The sequence below is a fragment of the Rhinopithecus roxellana genome, chromosome 6 (genome assembly GCF_007565055.1).
Source record: "Rhinopithecus roxellana isolate Shanxi Qingling chromosome 6, ASM756505v1, whole genome shotgun sequence".
Taxonomy (NCBI): domain Eukaryota; kingdom Metazoa; phylum Chordata; class Mammalia; order Primates; family Cercopithecidae; genus Rhinopithecus; species Rhinopithecus roxellana.
In genome coordinates this window covers 47,641,015-47,668,611 of record NC_044554.1, presented here as the reverse complement: position 1 = coordinate 47,668,611, position 27,597 = coordinate 47,641,015, and the positions used below count along the sequence as shown (strand labels likewise).

Below are 27,597 nucleotides of genomic sequence, written 5' to 3'. Positions count from 1 at the left end.
CCCCAGAGCACTGTGAGCAGTGGTCTTTTTCTGTCCCATGCAAGCCCCCATAAACCACACTCTACTATCTTAGAGAAAGAACACTAATTGCCGCATCAAGACTACTGTTCCTCTCATTTCCCTGTTTTGTTTTTGTTTGTTTCTTTCGAGACAGGCTGTTGTTCTGTCATCCAGGCTGGACTGCAGTAGTGCGATCATAGCTCACTGATCCTTGGACTCCTGGGCTCAAACAATCCTCCCACCTCAGCCTCCTGAGTAGCTGGGACTACAGGTGCGCACCACCATGCCTGGCTAATTTTTATTTTTGTAAAGATGGGGTCTCACTCTATTGCCCAGGATGGTCTCAAACTCCTGGCTTCAAGCCATCCTCCCACCTCCATTTCCTAAAGTGCTGGGATTACAGGTATAAGCCACTGTGCCCAGCCCAGACTCATTTATCTAATTACTGACTTGACATCTCTACTTGAAGGTGTACTTGGCAATTGTTTTTTGTTTTTTTGATTTTTTTTTTTTTTTTTGAGACACAGTCTCACTCTGTTGCCCAGGCTGGAGTGCAGTGGCGTGATCTTGGCTCACTGCAATCTCCCCCTCCTGGGTTCAAGCAATTCTTGTGCCTCAGCCTCCCGAGTAACTGCGATTACAGGCATGCACCACCATGCCCAGATAATTTTTGTATTTTTAGTAGAGACGGGGTTTCACCATGTTGGCCAGACCAGTCTCGAACTCCTGACCTCAAGTGATCTGCCCGCCTCGGCCTCCCAAAGTGATGGGATTACAGGCGTGAGCCACTGTGGCCAGCCACGGGACCCACTTTACTCTTAATTTCCCCAAATCCTAGAACAGTGCGTGGCCCACAGGAAATCCACAGAATATATCTACAGAATGAATGAATGGCTTGCCAAAAGAATTAGGGCAAATAAGTAGATATCGAGTAAACGTCCACAACCACCTGCCCCATACCCTTTCAAGCTCTGGGGAGATGGCGGCTCCTGTGGGGTCCGGGATGCGGGGGTCTCCGTTCCTTTCATCCTTCCGCCTGGTGGGGGAGTCAAGTCTCCCAGGCGGAGAGCCCGGATGCAGGCGCGGCTAGGCGGCCCTCTCTGTGGTGAGCCCCCCGGGTCCCTCCTCCACAGCACCCGGAGTGCCTCTATGGTTCTTCCTGTCCTTAGTCGGGAGGGGGCGCTGTGCGCAGGCGCGAGGTGACGCCGCAGCAGGACCGGAAGGAGTGTAGTGGCTGCCTCAGCGGCGGCGACGGAGCCCGCAGCTGCGGCTTCTGAAGAGTAAGTGGCGTGGTAGCGAAGGCCGCCGAACCCGCCTGGCTAGCCGGCGAGTTGAGTGGCGAGTGAGTGTCGGTCGCGGGGCGCGCTGGAGCTCCTGGGCGGGTCTGTGAGGCGAGGCGGCCTCTCTGCGGGACGCCTCCGTGGATCTCCGGGGGTGGGGGCGGGGGCGCGGGCCGTGAGGGCCGCCGAGCTGAGGGGCGCGGGCCGAGGCCCGGGCGGGACCAGGCCAAAGGACTGGGCTGGGCGTCTCGAGCCCCGTGCGGTGGCGAGACGGGAGCGACAAAGGCGCTGAGCGACTGGGCGACCCCCTCCCGCCTCTTCGCGAAGTTTCGTGGGCCGGCCCTTTGAGTCGGCTGCGCGAGGGCGACAGCCTGAGAGACCGCGCTTCCCTCCCCCGGGCCCGAGGCCGCCGCGGAGGCGGGGCCGTGCACCCGAGCGCGGCCTGGAGGAGCGGCGGGAAGCGGCCGGTCCCTGTGAACCCCAGCCCAGGCGGGCGGCGTTTTCCCACCTCTCCCCTCACAGCTGGAGCGGGTGTTATTCCGCCAAAGTTGGCGACTGTCGCCGGGCACTCGCCAGGGCGCCGCAAGTGCGTCAAACCCTTCTGTGGGGCGCTGGGGGCTGGCCCGGCTCCGGTGCCTGGGCTCTGAGCAGGGAGCGAGGCCGCTGTCCCCGCGTCGAGGTGCCCGGCTCTTGGTGAAACGGGACCAGGGATCCAAGACTTTGGGCCACTTGCAACTAACCCGGAGCGTGCGCGGCGTGCGGCTTACAGAAATTTCTGACAAATTCGCCAGGGCTCTGTGCATCCCTGAGGGCCTGGATAGCAATTGTCTCGGGTACTTTGATGGTGCAAAAAGAACGTTCTTTTTTCGGTTTTTTTTTTTTTTTTTTTTTTTTTTGAGACCAAGTCTTGCTCTGTTGCCCAGGCTGGAGTGCAGTGACGCGGTCTCGGCTGCAACCTCCGCCTCCCTGCGTCAAGCAATTCTCCTGCCTCAGCGTCACAGGGATTCCAGGCATGTGCCACCACACCTGGCTAATTTTTGTATTTGTAGTAGAGACAGGGTTTCACCATGTTGGCCAGGCTGGTCTCGAACTTCTGACCTCAGGTGATCCCTCCGCCTCGGCCTCCCAAAGTGCTACATAGTCTTTTCCAAAAACGTGTCAGCTGTGTTCTCCCGGGGCCCTTGGGCCCTTGGGCCCTTCAGTAAGAAGCGCCCTGGCTGAAAACCCAGTCGTTCACCTACAGAAGAAGCGCTGTGATGTAGAGGGTGAGCAGGGCAGAGGGGCTCACAGTGGCCCTCACACACACCTGGCTCCAGCTTGGCCAGGCCATTTTGCCCTCGTGGGCCTGTGCCTCACCTCAAAAATGGGGTTTCTTCCCTTATGAAGAAGACCCATGAATTAATAATGGAATTGCCAGGAATGCTAAAAACTATCCAAGTTTGGTGTATTGTTTTCAAGCTGTTACTCCTGGAAGGGGCTGGGTTGGCATTGTTTTAGAGGTTAGGAGCCAAACATCAGCTCATCTATTCTCCAGCTGTTTTTTATCCTCCAGCTTCCTGCAATAGTCAGGCACAAAGTCTTAGAAAAATGGGTTTGTGCTGCTGTATGTTTTGGTGGGCAATAGTTAGGCACACTAGTATGTATCACCTTTGTTTACTGAATGGGATGCAGGTGGGGGACCAGAGCACATCCGCGTCCCTCGGAAACGGTGGCGTTTAAATGTAGTATGTCCCTTCAGTTCCTCTCTGCCCCACCCACCGCAGCCCATTGATTGAGCCTTTTTTTGGGGCGGGGGGTGGGGGGGAGAGACGAGTCTGGCTCTGTTCAGGCTAAAGTGCAGTGGTGTGATCTCTGCCCACTGCACCCTCCACCTCCCAGATTCAAGTGATTCTCCTGCCTCAGCGTCCCGAGTAGCTGGGATTACAGGCGTGCGCCACCATGGCCGTCCAAGTTTTTTTGTTTTTTAAGAGACGGAGTCTGGCTCTGCTGCCCAACTCCTGGGTTTAAGTGACCCTCAGCCTCCCAAAGCACAAGAATTACAGGCTTGAGCCACCGTGCTCTTGCAGAACATTCTTTACACGCTGAGAGGGGAGAGAGGAACGGGAAGATTTTATGAAACATCTCAATTTAGTCTGCTTGCTTTGAGGAAGAAGGCTAATAAATGGCCTGGCTTTGCCTTGGTTTTGTATTTCATAATTTATTGCGCCTGGGGTATGGGGAGTAGTGGTGGGTTTCAGGAAATGCCTGGAGAGTCTAGGCCAGATTTTGCAGCCCCTGGCAAACCTCACTGGAGGCTTTAGATTTTTACCCTAATTAGAGAAGCAGCAGCTAATAGAAGAGAACCCCTGAAGCCCTTGTGGAGAAATCAGATAAAGAAGGGTTAGGTATGAGTGAGACAGACTAAAAGTTAATGAATAGAGTAGTTGAGAGAGCTGGTGTTTGCTAGCTGTCCCTCTGTTGCTAACTCTACTACGAGTTACTATTTAATGTGTTTACAAAATTCTAGGCGTTCCTATATTTTAGATCTTTGGAGACATAATTCATTCTCATACCTGATGTCATCATTATAGCTGCATTATTGTCAAAGATTATAGAACATAGCCGGGCATGGTGTGGCTCATGCCTGTAATCCCAGCACTTTAGGGGGCTGAGGCGGGCGGATGACCTGAGGTCAGGAGTTCGAGACCAGCCTGGCCAACGTGATGAAACCCTGTCTCTACTAAAAATACAAAAGTTAGCCAGACGTGGTGGCGCATGCTTGTAATCTCAGCTACTCGGGAGGCTGAGGCAGGAGAATCACATGAACCCGGGAGGCAGAGGTTACAGTGATCCGAGATCATGCTACTGCACTCCAGCCTGGCTGACAGAGCGAGACTCCGTCTCAAAAATAGTAATAAATTTTAAAAAAGAAACTGAGGTGCTGAAAAATATCTAGTCTCAAAACTTGTAAGGGTCAGCTTGGAACTTGAACTCAGTTTGGACCCAGAGTTCGTGCCAGTAATTATCCTGCTATAATTAGTGAGTGCTATTTATTCTGAAAGTACATCTACTATTGAAAAGCATCTACTATGTGCCATCCAGTGTGCTGTGTCCTGGGGCTTTGGGATCAAGTAATACTTTGGTTCTGCCTTCTTAGAACGCAAGTTTTAGCAGAGGAGACCGAAATTACACAGTTTCCTAAGTAAGTATATGAAATTATTGTTGTAAGTACTTTGAAGAAATGCGGTACGTACGTTGTGTGATTGAACTAGGGAGGAACATCTAGGGGATAGTCAGGAATAGTTTTTCTCAAGAGAAAGCAAAGAACCGAATAGAGTTAATTTGGTCCAAGAGGCAGTGAAGAAGAATAGTCCAGCTGAGGAAGAGCCTGCAGTGGAAGAAGGAGCAAATCGTGGAACTGAACCGTTGCTACTACTGAGTGGTGAATGCAGGGGGAAAAGGTATGAGGTAAGGCCCGCTATGTCAGCAAGGTCAGGTGATGGTAGCGTTTTGTAGGCCATGGTTCCACCATGGTGAGATTTGTGGTTTAAAAGAAATAACTCAGTGCTATATGAAAATATGTCAAGGGATGGAGCCTGCAAGGCAGTACTTGGGCTAGAAGCAGAAGCATGTCCTTTGGTCACAGAAGATTCAGTTCTAAAAAGGTCGTTGAAAACATTGATTTTACCCTCCACACATGAGGATGAAGAAAATCTTGATGTTTTATGTTAAACTATTTAGCCCGCCCACTGAAGATTTTGAGTTTAATTTTTGATTTAAAACCTTTCCTATTGTAAAAATGCACTGATAATAGGATTCTTAGAATTTTTAAACTCTAGACTAATTGTTTGCATATTTATATCCGTAATCATGGATGTTATTTTACTGTAGTTATTTTGTCCACTTATTAAAGTTAACACAATTTTCATTTTCTTTCTCTGAACTCATCATCTGCTTTGTTCTTCCTTAATAGCATCACCATCCTGTGGTCACCTGATCTCAGCATCTAGGTCAACTTTGATTCCTTCTTCTTGCCCTGATGGCCAATGACATACACAGATCCCATCGACTCTAACTCTGCAGTCAGTGTCTTGTATTATTTTCCTCCCCGTAGATACTGTTTTCCTCCCCCTAGGTACTGTTGGCTCTTGTTTCCTGGGTTTCCTGGCACCAGTTGTCTCCTACAGGCCATCTTACGCATTGCAGCCAGGTTGATTTTTCTAAAGCACAGTTGTCATTGCGTTGCTTCCCATTGGCTAGAAAATAAAATCTGAGCTCTGTTTCAGTTATCTGTTGATGCATAACAAACCACCTGAATACTCACTGGCTTCATAGAATAATTTTGTTTGTTGACAGTTTTATGAGTCAGGAGAATTGAGAAGTGCTGACGTTGGCCATTTTTCTCTGGTCCACATGCTATCCTTAGAGGTGGCCAGTGCTGGAGCATCCGCTTCCATAATGGCTTCTTCGTTCACATGCCTTGTCGAAGACTGCTGGAAGGCTGGGCTCAGCTGGCTCTTTCCCTCCGCATGTAGTGTCAGGGCTTTCTGTGTGATCTCTCAGCAGGGTTTTCAGACTTTTTACCTGATGACTCTGGGCCCAGGAGCCCTAAGTGAAAGCTGCTGTGCCTTTTGTTTTCTTTCTTTCTCTTTTTTCTTTTCTTTTCTTTCTTTCTTTTTTTTTTTTTTTTGAGACAGAGTCTCCCTCTGTCGCACAGGCTGGGGTGCAGTGGCACAATATCAACTCACTGCAACCTCTGCCTCCTGGGTTCAAGCAATTCTTGTGCCTCAGTTTCCAGAGTAATTGGGATTACAGGCGTGTGCCACCGCACCCAGCTAATTTTTGTATTTTTTTAGTAGAGTTGCGGGCTGCTGTGCTTTTAAAGGATAAGCCCAAATCTGACACAGCTCTCACTTTGGCTTGATATGGCTATTCCTGCTCAACCTTCCCTGACTACCTGCCCTTCCCCTATAGTCTCTTTATTGCACTAGTAACTTTATTCTCTGATTGATGGGGCTCTGAGTTCTTTGAGACAAAAATCCACGTGAGAGTTTCTTTTGATGTATTCCCGATGATACATAACCAATTCTTGTTATATAAAATGCTGTAGTACAGTCAGCTCTCCGTATCCACAGCTTTCACATCTGGATATGGGGATCTGACAGTAAACTTTTTCTGTATTGATTTAATATTGATTATATTAGTACAGACTCAGGATGGATATCCAAAGAATGGTTAGGATGAGCAAGTGGTATTTGAATGAAAAACAATCGTTTATAGACATTTTTAAAAACATGCTAGGAAGAGGTACTGTGGAGGCCTGGTATGATATGGGCATGTCATCTTCCCGCCTGTGACTAGCTCTGCTTTGCCCACTTTTTCTTTTCTTTCTTTTTTGAGACGGAGTCTCTTTCTGTCACCCAGGCTGGAGTGCAGTGACACAATCTAGGCTCACTGCAACCTCTGCATCCTGGGTTCAAGCAATTCTCCTGGCTCAGCCTCCTGAGTAGCTGGGACTACAGGCGCCTGCAACCACGCCTGACTGGTTTTTGTATTTTTAGTAAAGACGGGGTTTCATCATGTTGGCCAGGCTGGTCTCGAACTCCTGACCTCAAATAATCCACCCACCTCGGCCTCCCAAAGTTTTGGGATTACAGGTGTGAGCCACCGTGCCTGGCCTGCTTTGCCCACTTTTTGCTGGAAAGTCAAGGGGATTAACTCATTAAATTTGAAAGTCTTTAATGACCCCCAAATCTGTTGCAGAAGTGGCAGGCATATTTACAGAAAGTATTCTGGAGAGCCAGGGGCACTACAGAGCCCCAGGATCATGCAGTAGTAGTTTAGGAGCATATACATAAGGAAAAATGGAGAAGCAACCTGAATAGAACAAAGAAAATGATTTGTAGAAGACAGACTTAAGCATTCTGGTCACGAGGCAGTGAAGGTGAGATTTTGAAAACCAGAAAATTGGGTGAGAGAACCATGAGTGATTCTCTTTTCTTCTTGAGTTCCTTGTTTCCCATATTATCTGTAATAGGCAATACTTGATAACTGAAGAAAATCCTAATTGTTGTTGCCTTGGCCATGTTTCCTGCCTCTAGTTCTATAGCCATGATGAATAACAGCTCCAGTCTTTGACAGAGGAAGAAGTTTTTGGAGCCACTCGTTCAACAACTGTGCTAGGCATTAAAAATACAACTATAAATAAGAAAAGAGGCCAGGCACGGTGGCTTTTGCCTGTAATCTCACCACTTTGGTGAGTATCGGAGAGGGTGGATCACCTGAGGTCAGGAGTTCAAGACCAGCATAAGATGGTGAAATGCCATCTCTACTAAAAATACAAAATTAGCTGGGCATGGTGGCAACATGCCTGTAATCCCAGCCACTTGGGAGGCTGAGACAGGAGAATTGCTTGAACCCTAGAGGCGGAAGTTGCAGTGAACTGAGATTGTACCATTGCACTCCAGCCTGTGCAACAGGCTGAGTTTTTTTTTTTTTTTTGAACACTATTTTCAAGCCAAATGTCCTTTTTTTTTTTTTTTTTTTTTTTCAGACAGAGTCTTGCTTTGTCACCCAAGCTGGAGTGCAGTGGCAGGATCTCAGCTCACTGAAACCTCCATTTCCCGGGTTCAAGCAAGTCTCCTGCCTCAGCCTCCCTGAGTAGCTGGGACGACACATGCATGCCACCATGCTGGTTAATTTTTGTATTTTTAGTAGAGAAGTTTTTTTTGAAACTTTGTCTCAAAAAAAAAAGTAACTTGGAATGGGAAAATAAAGATTTTTTTTTCCTCTTGAACTGTATTTTATTAATAAACACTGGATTTCCTGTGTACTTGTGATTACGGTGCTTCTATTTTGATGGCATTGACCATATACAAAGTGGCTTCTGTTATTTTTCAACATAGCCTTATAATGTAAGAATAGATATTGCCATTTTTCTGTTTCTCAGGTAGCAGTTAATAAAAATAGCATAATGTAACACTTAGTATATGTCAGGCATTGTGCTAAAACTTTATGTAATTCAACTGATACAGTTTTTTAAAAGTTTTTATTTATTTATTTATATTTATTTATTTATTTTTTTATTTATTGAGACGGAGTCTCGCTCTGTCGCCCAGGCTGTAGTGCAGTGGCGCAATCTTGGCTCACTGCAAGCTCCGTCTCCCGGGTTCACGCCATTCTCCTGCTTCAGCCTCCCGGGTAGCTGAGACTACAGTCGCCTGCTACCACACCCGGCTAATTTTTTTTGTGTGTATGTTTTTAGTAGAGACGGGGTTTCACCGTGTTAACCAGAATGGTCTGGATTTCCTGACCTCGTGATCTGCCTGCCTCGGCCTCCCAAAGTGCTGGGGTTATAGGCGTGAGCCACCGCGCCGGCCAAAAGTTTTTATTTTTTTAAATTAATGAATTTTTTTGGAGGTAGGTTCTCCCTCTGCCGCCTATGCTGGAGTGCAGTGGTGCTGTCATAACTCACTTGCAGCCTTGAACTCCTGGACTCAAAGGATCCTCTTGCCTCAGCTTCCACAGTCAAGCTGGGACTTGGGCACATGCCTCTCTACCTACCCGCAACTAATTTTAAAACAACTGCATTCTCATTTTACAAATGAGGAGATTGGCCCAGGAGATTGAACAATTTATTTGGAGCCACTGATTGACTAAATGGTGAAACCAAGATTTAAACATAAGGCAGTATGATCCGAAGCCCAGATAAAGAGACTGAGTGTGAGAGAGTTACATGACCTGATACAGAGACTTGCATTTAGTCAAGAGAAGAAATTCCATCATCAGACTTCTTTTCTTCTCACAAGTTGGGGCCACTGGTGTGCCACTCATGAGGACTTTTTTTTTTTTTTTTTTTTGAGACGGAGTCTCGCTCTGTCGCCCAGGCTGGAGTGCAGTGGCCAGATCTCAGCTCACTGCAAACTCCGCCTCCCGGGTTCACGCCATTCTCCTGCCTCAGCCTCCCGAGTAGCTGGGACTACAGGCCCCCGCCACCTCGTCCGGCTAGTTTTTTGTATTTTTTAGTAGAGACGGGGTTTCACTGTGTTAGCCAGGATGGTCTCGATCTCCTGACCTTGTGATCCACCTGTCTCAGCCTCCCAAAGTGCTGGGATTACAGGCTTGAGCCACCACGCCCGGCCTCATGAGGACTTTTTTAAACCGTTACTAGTAATCTGCTTAACTACAAGCCTGACATTTCAACTAAATTAGCTGTAAAACGACCCACATCTCCCTTTGATTTCCAGTGTAAAATTGAAGGAAGCCAGTTGTGGCCAAAAGAAAGATAAGAAATTTGGCTTGAGGCCAGGCGCAGTGACTCACGCCTGTTACCCCAGGACTTTGGGAGGCCAAGGCAGACAGATCACCTGAAGTCAAGAGTTCAAGATCAGCCTGGGCAACATGGCGAAACCACTTCTCTACTAAAAATACAAAAATTAACCAGCATGGTGGCACGCATGTGTCGTCCCAGCTACTCAGGGAGGCTGAGGCAGGAGACTTGCTTGAACCCGGGAAATGGAGGTTTCAGTGAGCTGAGATCCTGCCACTGCACTCCAGCTTGGGTGACAAAGCAAGACTCTGCCTCAAAAAAAAAAAAAAAGAAAGGACATTTGGCTTGAAAATAGTGTTCAGAATACTTTTTAAAAATCTGACTGGGCACGGTGGCTCACGCCTGTAATCCCAGCACTTTGGGAGGCCAAGGCTGGCAAATCACGAGGTCAGGAGTTTGAGACCAGCCTGGCCAACATGGTGAAATGCCATCTCTACTAAAAATACAAAAAACTAGCTGGTGTGGTGGTGGGCACCTGTAATCCCTGCTACTCAGGAGGCTGAGGCAGGAGAGTCGCTTGAACCCAGGAGGCAGAGGTTGCAGTGAGCTGAGATTGCGCCACTGCACTCCAGCCCAGGTGACAGTGGGAGACTCCGTCTCAAAAAAAAAAAAAAAAAAAAATCTGATTTGGGGAAAAAAAGAACTTGAATTAGATGCAGTTTAAATTTGATATCAGAGCCGTTCTTTTAAATATCATGCTACTTATAAATATCATCAGTATCATTTCAAATGAGAGACCCAGACTTAGGCTGGTATATGTCAGTTTTAAAAATGGGAATACCTGGGGCCAGGCACGGTGGCTCATGCCTGTAATCCCAGCACTTTGGAAGGCTGAGGCGGGATCACCAGAGGTCAGGAGTTCGAGACTAGCCTGGCCAACATGGTGAAACCGTGTGTCTACTAAAAAATATAAAATGTAGCCGGGCATGGTGGCATATGCCTGTAATCCCAGCTACTCTGGAGGGTGAGGCAGGAGAATCGCTTGAACCCTGGATGCAGAGGTTGCAGTGAGCCAAGATCATGCCATTGCACTCTAGCCTGGATGACAAGAGCGAAACTGTCTCAAAAAGAAAAAAGGAATACCTTTGTTCAGTTATAAATGCCAGAAAGTTCTGTTGTAAAACTTTGCTGACCTGGTTTTGGTATCTATCTATTTTGATGGTATCTATAACTTCACATTCTATAAGTTGAGAAAATACTGATATTATTTGACTATTAATTCTTTGTAGACATTTAATGAGAATCCCCGATCTGGAGCTTACTGCCTCTGAGGCACAATGCTTTCTCCTAGGAAGGCAAAGAAAGTTGAGATTTTCTCAGAGAGGAAGAAGAGGATTGAATTGCTTAAACCTGGGAGATGGAAGTTGCAGTGAGCTGAGATCGCACCACTGCACTCCAGCCTTGGTGACAGAGCAAGAAGCACATTTAAATCTTGTGTTTACAGTAATTTGGTGTTTGTGGAGATTCTTTCTTGTCTAGTTTTTTTGTAACTGTTGTCCATGGAATGTGACAATTTGAGGCGATGCAAAGACTATTGTGCTGTTACTACTGCTGTCTTCCCAGAATTTCCTTGTGGTTTTGTTTTATTTTATTTTATTTTTTTGAGACAGAGTTTCACTCTTGTTGCCTAGGCTGGAGTGCAATGGCTTCATCTCGGCTCACTGCAACCTCCATCTCCCCAATTCAAGCGATTCTCCTACCTCAGCCTCCCGAGTAGCTGCGATTACAAGCATGTGCCACCACACCCAGCTAATTTTTGTGTTTTTAGTAGAGACTGTTTCACCGGGTTGGCCGGGCTGGTCTCAAACTCCTGAGCTCAGGTGATCCACCCGCCTCGGCCTCCCAAAGTGCTGGGATTACAGGCATGAGCCACTGGGCCTGGCCTTTTGTTTTGTTTTGTTTTCCCCTAATAGAGACAAGATCTCACTATATTTCCCAGGCTGGTCTTAAACTCCTGGGCTCAAGTGATCCTCCTGCTTCAGCCTCCCAAAGTGCTAGGATTATAGACATGAGCTACCACACCTGGTAATGTTTGTTTGTTTTTTTAATCAAAGTCTGGACATTATGAATGAAAAAACTGGAGGTTCCAAATGATACTCCCCCATTGTGGTTTAAGTTTTTTAGGTGTGCAAATTAGAGTACCGGCAGATCATCTTGATCCTGTCATGGTTTGGTCTGTATTAAGTCTGTTTTCATTTTGCTCTTAATCTTTAAGATTTGGCTTTCCTAGGATCTCAGATGAAAGCTCAGGGTTTACCAGCACTCCTCTACTTTAGTTGGGTTTGACCTTTAATCTCTCTCAACAGGCTGGGAGTGGTGGCTTATGCCTGTAATCCCAGTACTTTGGGAGGCCAAAGCAGGTGCATCACCTGAGGTCAGGAGTTCGAGAACAGCCTGGCCAACATAACAAAATCCCCTCTGTACTGAAAATACAAAAATTAGCTGGGCATGGTGGTGCGTGCCTGTAGTCCCTGCTACTTGGGAGGCTGAAGCAGGAAAATGGCTTGAACCCAGGAGCCAAGATTGTACCATTACTGCAGCCTGGATGGCAGAGCAAAACTCCATCTCAAAAAAAAAATCCCTCTCAACAATATATGTTTGCTGAGGTCTCTGCTCAGCACTTTAGCTTTTCTGCTATTGGATTTTGGGGAGTCTAGTCCTGCATGTATGTAGCATAGGTCAGCAACTTGGTGGGGGGGGTGAGGAGGTTATTATTCTGGATTTTGGAGATTTATTTCTCAGTGGATTCTTCCTTGCTAGAATTTCGTCCCTTAAGTCTCAGCTACTTTGGCAGCCCCAAACTCTGACCTTCAGCTCCTCAGCCCATTGAAATTGCTGCTTCTGCCTCAGGTCCATTTTTTCACACTTAAGATTTGGGAAGTGCCTTCAGGAGACAAAAAATGCAGGATAAATGTGTCCTGTCCTAATGTGCGTCTCATTTTTCACGGATCAGAGCCCCTGAAATCCTGCCAGTCGGTTTTTCTCCGTTGCCTTCAAAGATGTGTTTTATATATTTGGTCTTTTTATAGTGGATTTGTAAGAAGAGGCAAAGAGTTCATCCACTACAGGCTATTAATACTTTGTCATGACCAGAACCAAAGTCTCTGTAAAGTAAGGTGAATAATCATGCCAGGATTATTGGGATGTTGTTAGGATTAGATGTGTTATGCATGTAAAGGGATAAGAAAAATGGCTCATACATAGCAGCATCCTCATTTTGGCTTGTAATTTTATTCTCTCTGTTAGCTTCTGAAACAAGACCCACGGACATTATCGTTGTACAACTATCTGGTGAATATCAGTCTGTAAACATACACACTCTAAACATACATATGCACCCTCTATAGTTGTATAGCATTTTAATTTCACCTTTTAAACATTTTTAAAAAGTTGTGCCACAGACGTTCGTTTCCTGAAATTAAGAACCTGTTTCATTATTTTCTGTGCTATATGTGTTGTTTCTGTAATTCCACCTGTATTGGTCAGCTCAAGCCGACTGATACCGTAGACTAACAAAATAGCATCGACTGGGTGACATTTAAAACAAATTTATTTTCTCACAGTTCTGGAATTTGGAAGTCTGAGAATAGAGTTTCAGCATTGTTGGATTCTGGTTATTTCTCTTCCTGGATCTCAGACAACTGCCTTCTCCCTGTGTTCTCACATGATGGAGAGAAAAAGCAAGCTCTCTGTTATCTCTTCTTCTCAGTGTGCCCAGCCATCATGAGGGCCCCACCTCCACAACTTCATCTAATTCTAATCACCTCCCACAGACTCCATCTCCAAATACCATTATATTGGAGGTCAGAGCTTCAATATAGTAATTTGGAGGCCAGGCGTGACACAGTTTAGAGCACCACTCATTTCTCTAGACTCAAGGGTTTTTTGTTTGTTTGTTTTTGTTTTAGTTTTTTGAGACATGTCTCTGTTACCCAGGCTGGAATGCAGTGGCATACTCATGGCTCACTGCAACATCAAACTCCTGGGTTCAGGAGATCCTCCTGCTTCAGACTCCTGAGTAGCTAGAACTATAGGAGCATGCCACCTATAGTGACAGGGTCTAGCTATAGAGACAGGGTCTAGCTATATTGCCCAGGCTGGTCTTGAACCCCTAGCGTCAAGTGATTCTCCCACCTTGGTATCCCAAGGATTGGTTTCCTGGATTACAAGTGTGAGCCATTGTGTCCAGCCAGGATTCATGTTTCTATTTCTTTTTTTTTTTTTTTTTTCTTTTTTTGAGACAGAGTCTCATTTTGTCACCCAGGCTGGAGTGTAGTGGTGCGATCTCGGCTCACTGCAACCTCTGCCTCCCGGGTTCAAGCAATTCTCCTGCCTCAGCCTCCCGAGTAGCTGGGGTTACGTGTGTATACCACCACACCCGGCTAATTTTTTTTTTTTTTTTTTTTTTGTATTTTAGTAGAGACGGGGTTTCACTTGTGTTGCCCAGACTGGTGGCAAACTCCTGAGCTCAGGCAGTCTGCCCGCCTCAGCCTCCCGAAGTACTGGGATTACAGATGTGAGCCACCATGCCGGCCCCCCCATTTCTTTTTCATGCTTTTTGTGTTTCAGAGGCAGGATCTTGCTCTCACCCTGGCTGGAGTGCAGTGGCATGATGGTGGCACACTGCAGTGTTGAACTCCTGGGTTCAAGCCATCCTCCTGCCTCATCTTCCTGAGTAGCTGGTACTACGGGTGTGCACCACCACGCCTTTTTTTTCGAGATGGAGTTTCACTCTGTTGCCTAGGCTGGAGTGCAGTGGCACGATCTCAGCTCACTGCAACCTCCCCCTGCCAAACTCAAGCAGTTCTCCTACCTCAGCCTCCCAAGTAGCTGGGATTACAGGTTCCCACCTGCTACCACACCCAGTTAATTTTTGTATTTTTAGTATAGATAGTCCTCACTATGTTGCCCAGGCTGGTCTCAAATTCCTGACCTTAAGCGATCCACTGGCCTTGACCCCCCAAAGTCCTGGGATTACAGGTATGAGCCACCATGCCTGGCCTTGAAGTTCATTTTTTTAATAGCTCTTTGGGTATCTGTGGGAGGTAAACTCTCTTAGTCTTTGAATGTGTAAAAATTGTTTTATCCCATCCTTTTTTTTTTTTTTTTTTTTTAAAGAGAGTCTTGCTCTGTTTCCTAGACTGGAGTGCACTGGGTTGGTCATAGCTCACTGTAACCTTGGAACTCATGGGCTCAAGCAATCCTCTAGCCTCAGCCTCCCGAGTAAGTGGGACCACAGATGCGTGCCACCATGCCCAACTAATTTTTTTCAGTTTTTTGTAGAGATGGGGTCTCAGCAAGTTTGCTCAGGCTGGTCTTAAATTTCTAGCCTCCAGCAGTTGTCCCGCTTTGGGTTCCCAAAGTGGTGAGATTATAGGCATGAACCACTGTAGCCAGCCCCTGCCCTTACTCTTGAAAAATAAGGGATCACAGAATTTGAAGTTTACAGTTATTTTTTCTCTACTACTTAAAGATCATATTTTATTACTTCGGTGTTAATTGCTTCTTATGAAGAGTCTTTTTTTTTTTTTTTTTTTTTTTTTTTTTAAAGGAGACGGTGTCTTGCTCTATTGCCTAGGCTGGAGTACAGTGGCATGATCTTGGCCTACTACAACCTGGGCCTCCAGGGTTCAGGTGATTCTCTCACCTCAACCTCCTGAATAGCTGGGATTACAGGTGCATGCCACCACACCAAGCTGATTTTTGTATTTTTAGTAGAGACAGCGTTTTGCCATGCTGACCAGGCTGGTCTGGAACTCCTGACTTCAAGTGATCCGCCCTCCTCAGCCTCCCAAAGTGCTGGGATTACAGGTGTGAGCCACCACGCCCAGCCTCAAGAGTCTATTTTTATCCTTGTTTTACGTCTGGTAGTTTTTGCAATTTTAATGTTTTACCTTATGACATATTTATGTGTGGTTTTATTTTTACTACTGTTCAGTAGACAGTATAGTTTCACCACACCCTTGCTTGAATGGATACTTACCTGTTTTGTTTTGTTTTATTTTTTAATAAATTTATTCTTTTGAAACAGAGTTTTGCTCTTGTCTCCCAACCTGGAGTTCAATGGCGCGATCCCAGCTAACTGCAACCTCTGCTTCCCAGGTTGAAGCAATTCTGCCTCAGCCTCCTAAGTAGCTGGGATTACAGGCGCCTGCCACCACGCCTAGCTAATTTTTCGTATTTTTAGTAGAGGCAGGGTTTCGCCATGTTGGCCAGGCTGGTCTCAACTCCTGACCTCGAGTGGCCCGCCTGCCTTGGCCTCCCAAAGTGCTGAGATTACAGGCATGAGCCATTGCACCCAGCCATCTGTTTTATTTGTTAAAATCTTTATTGATACAGGCTGGACTTGGTGGTTCACAGCTGTAATCCCAGCACTTTGGGAAGCCAAGGCAGAAGGAATGCTTGAGACCAGGATATCCAGACCAGCCTGGGCAACATAGTGAGACCCTGTCTCTACCAAAATTTTTTAAAAATTTAGCTAGGCATGGTGGTACATGCCTGTAGTCCCAGCTACTCTGAGGCTGAGGCAGGAGGATTGCTTGAGCCCACGGGTTCAAGGCTGCAGTGAGCCGTGATCGTACAGCTGTTCTCCAGCGGGGATGACAGAGAGAGACTCTGGCTCAAAAAAAAAGACTACAACCTCTGCCTACTGGGTTCAAGCTATTCTCCTGCCTCAGCCTTCCAAGTTGCTGGGATTACAGGTGCCTGCCACCACGCCTGGCAAATTTTTATATTTTTAGTAGAAATGGGGTTTCACCACATTGGCAGGGCTGGTCTCGAACTCCTGACCTCAAGTGATCCATCTTCCTCAGCCTCTCAAAGTGCTGGGATTATAGGTGTGAGCCACTGCTCCCAGCCCTCAAAGAAATTTTTATTGATATATAGTTAAATTCTCTTCATTTTAGTATACAGTTCAGTGAGTTTTGACATGCATATACCCAGGTGACTACCACCACAGTCAATATATAGAGCATGACAGCCTGGAAAGGTTCCCTCATGTCACTTAATAGTTAATCTACCCAATCCCTCGTTGGTACCCACCTTTTCTCCTTCCGTAATAGACATAGATTTTTTTTAATTTATTTTTTTGTCCCCATTATTCTCATATGAATCCATTTCCCAAATATTTCTGTTTCCTATCCCCAGAGTTCAATAGTTCTGCAGCTTTAGCCCCATCACTAGCTTCTGTGTTTCTGTTCCATCGCTGGTCCTTGGCTTTAACACCATGATACCTCTTTTTAAAGGAAGAGAGGGATGGATTTCAAAAATACAAGTCTACTACTCACGTCTGCTACCCAGATTTAACATATGTTCATGTTTTGCCTTGTTTGCTTTAAATATCTTCAAACGAAAGAAAAAAAATGTTATATGTAACTCAAGTTCAAGTTCCTTTTCATTCTCCCTTACCCAGAAATAGTCACTGTCCTGAAGTTGCTGAGGTCATTGTTACGCATATTGTAATTGTAATTTTTTTTTTTTTTTTTTTTTTTTTTGAGACAGTCTGTCTCTGTCGCACAGGCTGGAGTGCAGTGGCATGATCTTGGCTCACTGCAACCTCTACCTCCCGGGTTCTTGTGATTTTTCTGCCTTAACTTCCCGACTAGCTGGGATATCAGGCGCCCGTCACCACACCCTGGTAATTTTTGTATTTTTATTATTTATTTATTTATTTTTTTAATTTTTAGTAGAGACAGGGTTTCACCTTGTTGGCCAGGATGGTCTCAATCTCCAGACCTCGTGATCCCCCCACCTCGGCCTCCCAAAGTGCTGGGATTACAGGTGTGAGCCACTGCACCCGGCCATGTGTGCGTATGTGTGGGGTGTTTTTTTTTTTTTTTTTTCCATATGGAGTCTCGCTCTGTTGCCCAGGCTGGAGTGCAGTGGCGCAATCTCGGCTCACTGCAAGCTCCGCCTCATGGGTTCATGCCATTCTTCTGCCTCAGCCTCCCGAGTAGCTGGGACTACAGATGCCTGCCACCACGCCTGGCTAATTTTTGTATTTTTTGTGGAGATGGGTTTTCACCATGTTGGTCAGGCTGGTCTCGAACTCCTGACCTCATGACCTTCCCGCTTCGGCCTCCCAAAGTTCTGGGATTACAGGCATGAGCCATTGCATCTGGCTGAAACATAATTCATTTTCTGATTTGCCTTTCCCTGATTATTAGTGAGGTTGAGCATCTTCTGTGTTTTCTTTTTTGTGAATTGCCTATTAATACCCTTAACTCATTTCTTTGTTAACATATTTGTATCAAGATGTGAATTCTCTGTCTGTACTTTGTCTCTTTAATATGTGTATTTTAAAAATATGTTTTGATGCCATACGTTTTGAGTTTTTGTGGGTTTTTTTTTTTTTTTTTTGACCTACTTCCTTGGATATGTTTTCTTAAGGAATGTTTTCAGCATAAGCTTCAGATGTTCCCTGACCAGATACATGGCAAGAATTTTGATACTCCCTCTTTCTTACTGCCTCTTTGCTTCCTTTTCAGACCTTTTGAAACAGATGGTCACCATGTTTAGATATTAGCAGTCCCGTATGTGCATGTCTGCGTTTGAAAATGGCAGAGGGAAACAGCAATGAAGAGGTGATTCACTTGAACAACTTTCACTGCCATCGGGGACAAGGTAAGTTGTTTGCTCTCACTTTATCCCTTTCCCTGTGGCTTTTTCTTTTAGTATCACAGCTCTCTTTTGAAATGGTCCTGTTTTGTACCATTTAGAATCCAGGGACATTTCATTTTTAGATGTAAAAAGACTAGACTAGAATTAGATAATGATATTGCTGGCATGAATGAAGTGTAAGACTCATTCATTACAACGAGATTCATAAGCTATTAATTTGCTGGCAAGACACTGTTAATGTGCAGTCATTGAGTCTTAAGAGAGAGTGTCAGCATCAGTTTTTGAAGGCGTGGTGATTATAAAGGAGTGCTCCACTAGGCCTTTATGACCTGAAATACTGCAGGTGGTGCTGAACCTGTCTTGTCCTCCCGTGATCCTTAATTTCTTTTTTGCCAGAATATTCTGGCTTAGCCTTGAGGGGAATTTTGGAACATGTATTTTTTTGTTCTACAGTTTTGTTTTGTTTTGTTTTCTTTTCTTTTCTTTTTTTGAGACGGAATTTCGCTCGTTACCCAGGCTGAAGTGCAATGGCGTAATCTTGGCTCATCACAACCTCCGCCTCCTGGGTTCAAGCAATTCTCCTGCCTCAGCCTCCCGAGTAGCTGGAATTACAGGCATGTGCCACTACGCCCTGCTAATTTTGTATTTTTAGTAGAGATGGGGTTTCTCCATATTGGTTAGGCTGGTCTTGATCTCCCGACCTCAGGTGATCCGCCTGCCTCAGCCTCCTAAAGTGCTGGGATTACAGGCATGAATCACTGCGCCCGGCCTGTTCTACAGTTATTAAAGTTTTGGGGAATTTTATTGATTTTTAAAGGGAATAGTGCTTGCTATTCTATAACATTCTTAAATGTGTATGAAATTTCCTGTTAAGTTCGAATTCACATTTACACTTGGGCTAAAAGGAAAAAATTCATGCTGAGGTGTAGAAGAACCCTGATGTTCATTTTTTGCAATTATAAATTCCATGGGAGAGGTTATACTGGTTTTGTTTTCTCTCATTGATAATATTTTGTGTTTACAAAGATGATTTTTCTAGTAGAGAGTAAATTACATTTGACTTTAGAAAAATGACTCCCCCAGGCCAGGCGTGGTGGCTCACACCTCTAATCCCAGCACTTTGGGAGGCCAAGGCTGGTGGATCACGAGGTCAGGAGTTCAAGACCAGCCTGACCAACATGGTGAAACCCTGTCTCTACTAAAAAATACAAAAATCAGCTGGGCGTGGTGGTGCATGCCTGTAGTCCCAGCTACTTGGGAGGCTGAGGCAGGAGAATCGCTTGAACCTGGGTGGTAGAGGTTGTAGTGAGCTGAGATTGCGCCACTGCACTCCAGCCTGAGCGACAGAGCAAAGATTCCGTCTCAAAAAAAAAAAAAAAAAGAAGAAAAATGACTCCACCAAAACTTAAGTACAAATAGCCTACTGTTGATTGGAAGCCTTACTGATAACAAATAGTCAGCACATGTGTTTTATATTGTATACTATATTCTTATAATAAAGTGAACTACAGAAAAGAAGTGTTATTAAGAAAATCATAAGGAAGAGAAAGAAAATATAGTTGCTATTCCTTAAGTAGAAGTGGACCATTCTGAAGGTCTTCATCTTTATCATCCTCACATTGAGTAGGCTGAAGAGGAGGAGGAAGAAGAGGGGTTGGTTGGTCCTTGTATTAGTTGGTTCTCCACTGGCTGTAAAGAAATGCCCAAGATGGGTAATTTATAAAGAAAGAGAAGAGGTTTAATTGGTTCACAATTCTGTAGGCTGTATAGGAAACATAGTGGCCTCTGCTTCTGGGGAGATCTTAGGAAACTTATGACAGAAGGAGAAGGGGAAGCAGGCTTGTCTCACATGGCTGGAGCAGGAATAAGAGGGATTGGGGAAGAGGTGCCACACACTTTTAAACAACCATATTTCACAAGAACTCACTGTTGCAACCAGAGGGGATGGTGCTAAATCATTTATGAAAACCACCCCCATGATCCTATCACCTCCCACCAGGCCCCATCTCCAACATTGGGGATGACGGGTTGAATATGAAATTTGGACAGGGACACAGATCCAAACCATACTATTCTGCCCCAGCGCCTCCCAAATCTCTTGTCCTTCTCACATTGCTAAATACAATTATGCCTTCCCAACAGTCCCCAGAGTCTTAACTCATTCCAGCATTAACTCAAAAGTTCAGTCTTATCTGAGACAAGTCTAATCCCTTCCACCTATGAGCCTGTAAAGTCAAAAACAAGTTAGTTATTCCCAAGATACAATTGGGGGTACATACATTGGGTATATGCTCCTGTTCCAAAAGGGAGGAGAAATTGGCCAAAAGAAAGGCGCGAGAGGTCCCACACAAGTTCAAAACCCAGTAGGGCAGTCATTAAATCTTAAAGGTCCAAAATAATCTCCTTTGACTCCACATTTCACATTCAGGGCACACTGGTGCAAGGGATAGGCTCCTGAAAGCCTTGTGCAGTCCTGCTGTTTTAGGAGTAACACAAGTGGAAGAAAATCTGCAAATAAGTGGACCCACACTGTTCAAATCCGTGTTGCTCAAGAGTCAACTGTGTATTTGGCTTTCAGAGCATTTAAAATTCAGCAATTTTATTAGGTGAATAAGTCAAGAGTAATAAAATTGCTCAAGCTATGCAAATTATGAGTACAAAAGAAGGACTAATTTTCAGGATTTTATTAATAGTGTATTCTAACTTGGTAGTGATTGTAGCCATAATTTATTGGATTCAGGCAATTTTTAATCTTAGTTATAACTTGTATTTATGATCATTTCAAATTTTCTGTACATGTATATCCAATTAATGTTGTAGTTGTTTTTTGTTTTTTAATTGGATCTTAAATATACTTGAACAGTTTTTTTAAGAACAACTAATTCCTTTTGGAAAATTACTGACTTTGGAGATGTATTTTGTTAGACGAGTATGTATACTCTGCACCCATCGTGAGAACTTTTTTCAGGTGTATAGAGTTTTGTTTTTATTAGCTGCATTAATTTTTTTTTTCTTTAATCAAGAGAGGGTCTCACAATGTTGCCTGGCAAGACTAGTCTTGACCTGCTGGGCTCAAGTGATCCAGTTGCCTCTGCCTCACAAAGTGCTAGGATTACAGGTGTGAACCACTGCTCCTGGCCAGCATTAATAATTTTTTTTTTTTTTTTTAGACGGAGTCTCGCTCTGTCACCCAGGCTGGAGTGCAGTGGCCGGATCTCAGCTCACTGCAAGCTCCGCCTCCCGGGTTCCCGCCATTTTCCTGCCTCAGCCTCCCGAGTAGCTGGGACTACAGGCGCCCGCCACCTCGCCCGGCTAGTTTTTTGTATTTTTAGTAAGACGGGGTTTCACCATGTTAGCCAGGATGGTCTCGATCTCCTGACCTCATGATCCGCCCGTCTCGGCCTCCCAAAGTGCTGGGATTACAGGCTTGAGCCACCGCGCCCGGCCATTAATAATTTTTATTATGCATGAACCTCTGTAGTTTTTTTTTAAAGTGTATAGTTCAGTGAGTTTTGACAAATGAATATACCACCTGAATTACGATATAGAACATTTTCTATCACTCCAAAAAGATTCCCTTGTGCCTCTTTGCAGTCAGTTCTTACCCCACTTCAGGCCTAAGAAAACCACTAATCTGCTTTTTTTCACTCTATAATTTCATATAAATGGAATTATACATACTGTATATATTCTTTGTACCTGAATTCTTTTGTGAAAGGTAACGTTTTGAGATTCATCCCTGTTGTCGCATATATCAGTAATTCATTCCTTTTTAATTGCTAAATAGTGTTTTTACCTACTCATCTATGATTCTATACCTAGTGGAAATAGGCTTAAAAATGAAGGTAAAATAAATATTTAAAAAGATTTTGTCAGGAATGAAAAAAGGTACATCATGCAAATGGCCACACCCCCCCCCCCCAAAAAAATGCTGATATATCTGTGTAATATCTGATAAAATTGATAGAAACTCCAGCCAGAAGCATTGATAGAGTTCATAATGATAAAAGTTTCAGTACACTGGGAAGATAAAATAGTGCTAATCCCTGTATACTTTGTAACATGATAGAAAAATATACAAAGCAAAGATTGGCAAATCTAAAAACAGAATTGGACAAATCCACCATTATAGTGGGGATTTTTAAGACTTGTTTCAGTAACTGAAAGAGCAAGCACACACACACACTTGTATGAATATAGAAGATTGGAAGAACGCGGTCAAAAAATGTAATAAACATAGGTGGGATTCTGCACCCAATGTAAGAAGAAATCACAATGAAAATTAGAAGATTATTTTGAATTACATGATAATGAAAATATAGCCTCTTATATTTATGAGATACATGTAATGCCATGTTTTGAAGAAAACTTGTGGCCTAAAACACATTAGACAAGAAGTAAAAAGCTCAGCCAGGTGCAGTGGCTCATGCTTGTAATCCCAGCACTTTGGAAGGCCAAAGTGGGAGGATAACTTGAGCCTAGGATTTTGAGACCGGCCTGGACAACATGATGAGATTCCTATCTCTACAAAAAATTAAATATAAAACAATTAGCTGGGTATGGTGGTCTTGGGTTCACCAGGTCCCAGGTACTTCGGATACCAAGATGGGAGGATCACTTGAACCCAGTAGGTCAAGGCTTCAGAGAACTGGGTTCATGCTATTGTACTCCAGCCTAGGCAACAGAGAGCGACCCTGTCGCAAAATAAAACAAAAAACAAAAACAAACCCAGCCTAGCCAACATGGGGAAACCCCATCTCTACTAAAAGTACAAAAATTAGCCGGGCATGATGTTGCAAGCCTGTAATCCCAGCTACTTGGGAGGCTGAGGCACGAGAATCGCTTGAATCCAGGAGGCAGAGGTTGCAGTGAGCCAGTATAACTAGGGCTCAGCAAATTTAAAGAGCTGAGTTAATATTTTAGCCTTGCGGGCCATGTGGTTTCTGTTGCAACTATTCGGCTATGCCATTGTAGCATGAAAGCAACTGTGTTGGTCCACTTTCACACTGCTATGAAGAAATGCCTGAGACTGGGTAATTTATAAAGGAAAGAGGTTTAATTGACTCACAGTTCCACATTGCTGGGAAGGCCTCTGGAAAATTACTGTGATGGCAAAAGACAGAGAAGAAGCAGGCACCCTCTTAGGCAGGATAGAGTGAGTGCAAGCAGGGGAAATGCCAGTGCTTATAAAACCATCAGATACCTCAAGACTCACAATCACGGGAGCAGAATGGGGAAAACTGCCCCCATGATCCGATTACCTCCACCTGGTCCTGCTCTTGACACGTGGGGATTATGGGATTACAATTCAAGATGATATTCTGGGTGGGGACACAGCCAAACCATGTCAGAATCTATAGACAGTATATAAATGAATGAGCGTGGTTGTGTTCCCATAAGGACGTGAAGCAGCATACTATCCTACACTGCAGATGGGAGTGTAAATTGGTATAATTCGGAAAATTTGTTTAGTGTTAACTGCCAAAATGGAGCATATGCTTACCCAATGACTCAGCATTTCTACTCCTAGAATGTGTGCAACTAAAATGAGTACACCAAAGACTTGCACAAGAGTGTTCATAATAGCATTATCTATGATAGCCTAAACTGCCACGTACTCAAATGTCTATCAACAGAAGAAGGGGTAATTTATGTTGTATTCATATAGTGGATTATAGACAACAAAGAATTATAGCAGCATGCAATATGGATGTATCTCAGACATTATTTGCAGGAAAGCCAGACACAGAATATATACTCAAAAACATGCAAAACTTACCTGTGCAATTAGAAGTCCTCCCTTTGGGGATGAAGGAGAGCAGAGATTGGGAGAAGCACAGGGAGACTACTAATGTGCTATAAATATTTCGTGACCTTGTGGTGGTGATTATACACAGATGTCCCTTTTGTGTTAATTCATAGAGCTGTACACTTGATTTGTAGACCATGCTGTGTTTTTATACTTTGAAAAGCTAATTGGAACCTTCCATGTGGTATGTTGTGTGGTATCTTGTCAAACACTGGACTTTATTATAAGGTGATAGGTTCGTTCATTCCCTCCCTCCCTCCTTCCTTCCGTCCATCCTTCCCTCCCTCCTTCCTTCCTTCCTTCTTCCTTTCCTTTCCTCCCTTCCTCCGTTCCTCCCTTCTTCTTTCCTTCCCCTCCCTTTCCTTCCCTTCCCTCCCCTTCCTTCCTTTCCTCCTCCTCTCCTCCTTCCTGTCCTTCAGTTCCCTCCCTCCCATCTTTCCTTCCTTTTTTTTTTTTTTTTTGCCTGAAACAGGGTCTTGCTGTAGCACCCAGGCTGGAGTGCAGTGTCATGATCTTGGCTTACTGCAGCCTCCACCTCCCAGGTTTAAGCGATTCTCCTGCCTCAGTCTCCCAGGTGGCTGGAATTACAGTTGCATGCCACCACACCGGGCTAATTTTGTATTTATAGTAGAGATGGGGTTTCACCATGTTGGCCAGGCTGGTCTCGAACTCCTGACCTCAAGTGATCTGCCTGTCTAGGCCTCCTAAAGTTCTGGGATTGCTGGCGTGAGCCACCGTGCCCAACCTAAACCAACTTTTTCATTGGGTACACCAAGATTGTTTGTCTTTTTCTTGGTCAGTTCTTCAAGAGAGGAATCTACAATTTCCTGTGGATGCAGGGGTCTTATTCACTATGACCATTTTCAGTGGTGTATCTTTTCTTGACTCCTATGCCTCATGTACCAGTGTCTAGAGCTTTTCTTTGCTCAGTATCTCTTCAGAATGATCCCCCATACATGTGTCTTCTGAAATGGCTGAGTGAGGAGCTTGGCAAATCCTCATCCTTAAAAATCCACAGTTAAGTCGGGCATGGTGGCTCATGCCTGTCACCCCAGTGACTTCTTGGGAGGCCGAGGTGGGAGGATCACTTGAGGCCAGGAGTTCAAGGCCAGTATAGGAACATAGTGAGACTCCATCTCTACAAAAAAAAAATTTTTTTTTTTTTTTGAGACGGAGTCTCTCTCTGTCGCCTAGGCTGGAGTGCAGTGGCCAGATCTCAACTCACTGCAAGCTCCGCTTCCTGTGTTCACGCCATTCTCCTGCCTTAGCCTCCTGAGTAGCAGCGACTACAGTCACCCGCCACCTTGCTCAGCTAGTTTTTTATATTTTTTTAGTAGAGATGGGGTTTCACCGTGTTAGCCAGGATGTTCTCGATCTCCTGACCTCGTGATCCACCCGTCTCGGCCTCCCAAAGTGCTGGGATTACAAGCTTGAGCCACTGTGCCCGGCCAAAAAAAAATTTTTTTTAATTAACTGTTCATCGTAGTGTGTCCTAGCTACTTGAGAAGCTGAGGTGGAGGATTGCTTGAGCCTAGGAGGTTGAAGCTGCAGTGATCTATGATCACACCATTGTACTCCAGCCTGGGTGATAGAGCAAGACCCTGTCCCAGACACACACACACACAACACACACACAAAAGAAAAACATTACAGCTTTAATGGAAGAATTTCAGAAATTGCAGTGATGAGATGCCTCTTTCTTTTCTTCTCTCTTTCTTCTTCCATTCTTTTAGGTTACTTAATGACTTTTTTTTTTTTTTTAATTTGAGACGAGGTCTCACTGTCACCCAGACTGGAGTGCAGTGGTGCGATCTCAGCTCACTGCAATCTCTGCCTCCCGAGTTCAAATGATTCTCTTGCCTCAGCCTCCTGAGTAGCTGGGATTACAGGCGTGTGCCACAACGGCTGGCTAATTTTTGTATTTTTAGTAGAGACGGCATTTCACCATGTTGGTCAGGCTGGTCTCAAACTCCTGACCTCGTGATCCAACCACCTTGGCCTCCTAAAGTGCTGGGATTACAGGCCTGAGTCACTGCTCCCGGCCAGTGCTTTTTTTTAAATTGTTCAATTTAACCTTTGATATTGCTATGGAACTAGACAGGAAAAAATACCAGTTTGTGTTACCCGGTAATTCATATCAAACATGGCCTGTTTTCAAATCGATAAAAGGAAGTAAAGACCTTGAATAGAATTACTACATCTAGATGGTTAGATTATATATATATATATATATATATATATATATAATTTTTTTTTTTTTTTTTTGAGACGGAGTCTCACTCTGTAGCCCAGGCTGGAGTGCAGTGGCCGGATCTCAGCTCACTGCAAGCTCCGCCTCCCAGGTTCACGCCATTCTCCTGCCTCAGCCTCCCGAGTAGCTGGGACTACAGGCGCCCGCCACCTCGCCCGGCTAGTTTTTTGTATTTTTAGTAGAGACGGGGTTTCACCATGTTAGCCAGGATGGTCTCGATCTCCTGACCTCGTGATCCACCCGTCTCGGCCTCCCAAAGTGCTGGGATTACAGGCTTGAGCCACCGCACCCGGCCTGGTTAGATTATATATTTTAAAGGAAACTTGGAAAGTTAAATTGCTGACTGTCATAGGTGCTTAAATGGGTGCTTAACTGAAGCATTGAAATCGGTTCGCTTAAATGATTCTTAAAGTTTGTGTTTAAGATGAGCAAATTTCAATATTTTAAATAATTAAACTTTTACTATTTTTGAGTGATAATTTTTTCAGACCAAACAATTTAAATAAAATAGCCACTTATTCCTGGGAGGAATAGAGATGGATTGAGAGACCATTATTTCACTTTAAAGAAATTGGCAGTCTCGAAAATTTTATGAACAGATCTCTCCAATCTAGTATGAGAAAACGTTGATAATCTTGAGCATAGTAATTGTCAGATGTTCTCTAGCAGTTCCCAAAATGTGTTATTGGCAAAAGTCGGCATAGAAACATGGCTCTTAATGCTTAAGTGCATAGGCTGCTTAAGGAGGTACGTTACACTAGTAGCCATGAAGTTGACTTTAGGCTGTACGCTTGTCAGGACAAACTTAAAGGGTTGGATGTGATAGTGCCAGCCTCCCAGTAACAGTGTTCTCTGCTTTCCTGTAGAGTGGATCAGTCTCAGAGATGGGCCCATCACCATATCTGACTCCTCAGATGAGGAAGGGATTCCAATGCTGGTCACCCCAGCTCCTCAGCAGCATGAAGAAGAGGACCTGGATGATGATGTCATCCTGACAGAAGTGAGTTTTCTTTAAACTTACATTGAGACATTATTGCAAATTGGTGATCTGAGTTTTCAGCCACTCTTGTGGGCCTTGTTGTAGAACAGCTAAGAGCACCTCTTCTACTCGTTCTGAGAACAGCCTCTTTTCCATTCTACCTCATGTCCCCTTAGATTTAGAAGCTGTATGTTTCAGTCTGCTTCTGGATTGAGTATCTGCACCGTCGTTCCATCTGACTATTAATGTACCACATTGCACTGTTGTCATTGCTACAACATTATAGTGTATCTTACTTTTGGATTGGCCTTATTCTCTCCATATTATCCCACATTTTTCAGAATCATCCTG

The 27,597-nt window shown here is 44.7% G+C and overlaps 2 protein-coding genes and 1 pseudogene across 5 annotated transcripts in view; 1 reads left to right on the top strand and 2 right to left on the bottom strand.

Moving 5' to 3' along the window:
• The window catches only part of LOC115898236, a 52,484-nt pseudogene extending 51,437 nt beyond the window's left edge, over window positions 1–1,047 (bottom strand).
• The window catches only part of LOC104667537 (protein PMS2CL-like), a 1,213,215-nt gene that overhangs the window by 433,890 nt on the left and 751,728 nt on the right, over window positions 1–27,597 (bottom strand). The window lies entirely within an intron of this gene.
• The window catches only part of RNF216 (ring finger protein 216), a 158,903-nt gene continuing 132,503 nt past the window's right edge, over window positions 1,198–27,597 (top strand). For 3 of the 4 annotated variants that reach the window (XM_030932194.1, XM_030932192.1, XM_030932195.1), the window contains exons 1-3: window positions 1,198–1,342; window positions 18,075–18,210; window positions 27,134–27,267. In XM_030932194.1, coding sequence (XP_030788054.1) covers window positions 18,144–18,210; window positions 27,134–27,267 — 201 coding nt within the window. In that variant the 5' untranslated portion in view covers window positions 1,198–1,342; window positions 18,075–18,143. The remainder of the gene's footprint in view (window positions 1,343–18,074; window positions 18,211–27,133; window positions 27,268–27,597) is intronic. The other variant, XM_030932193.1, reaches the window with a different exon arrangement.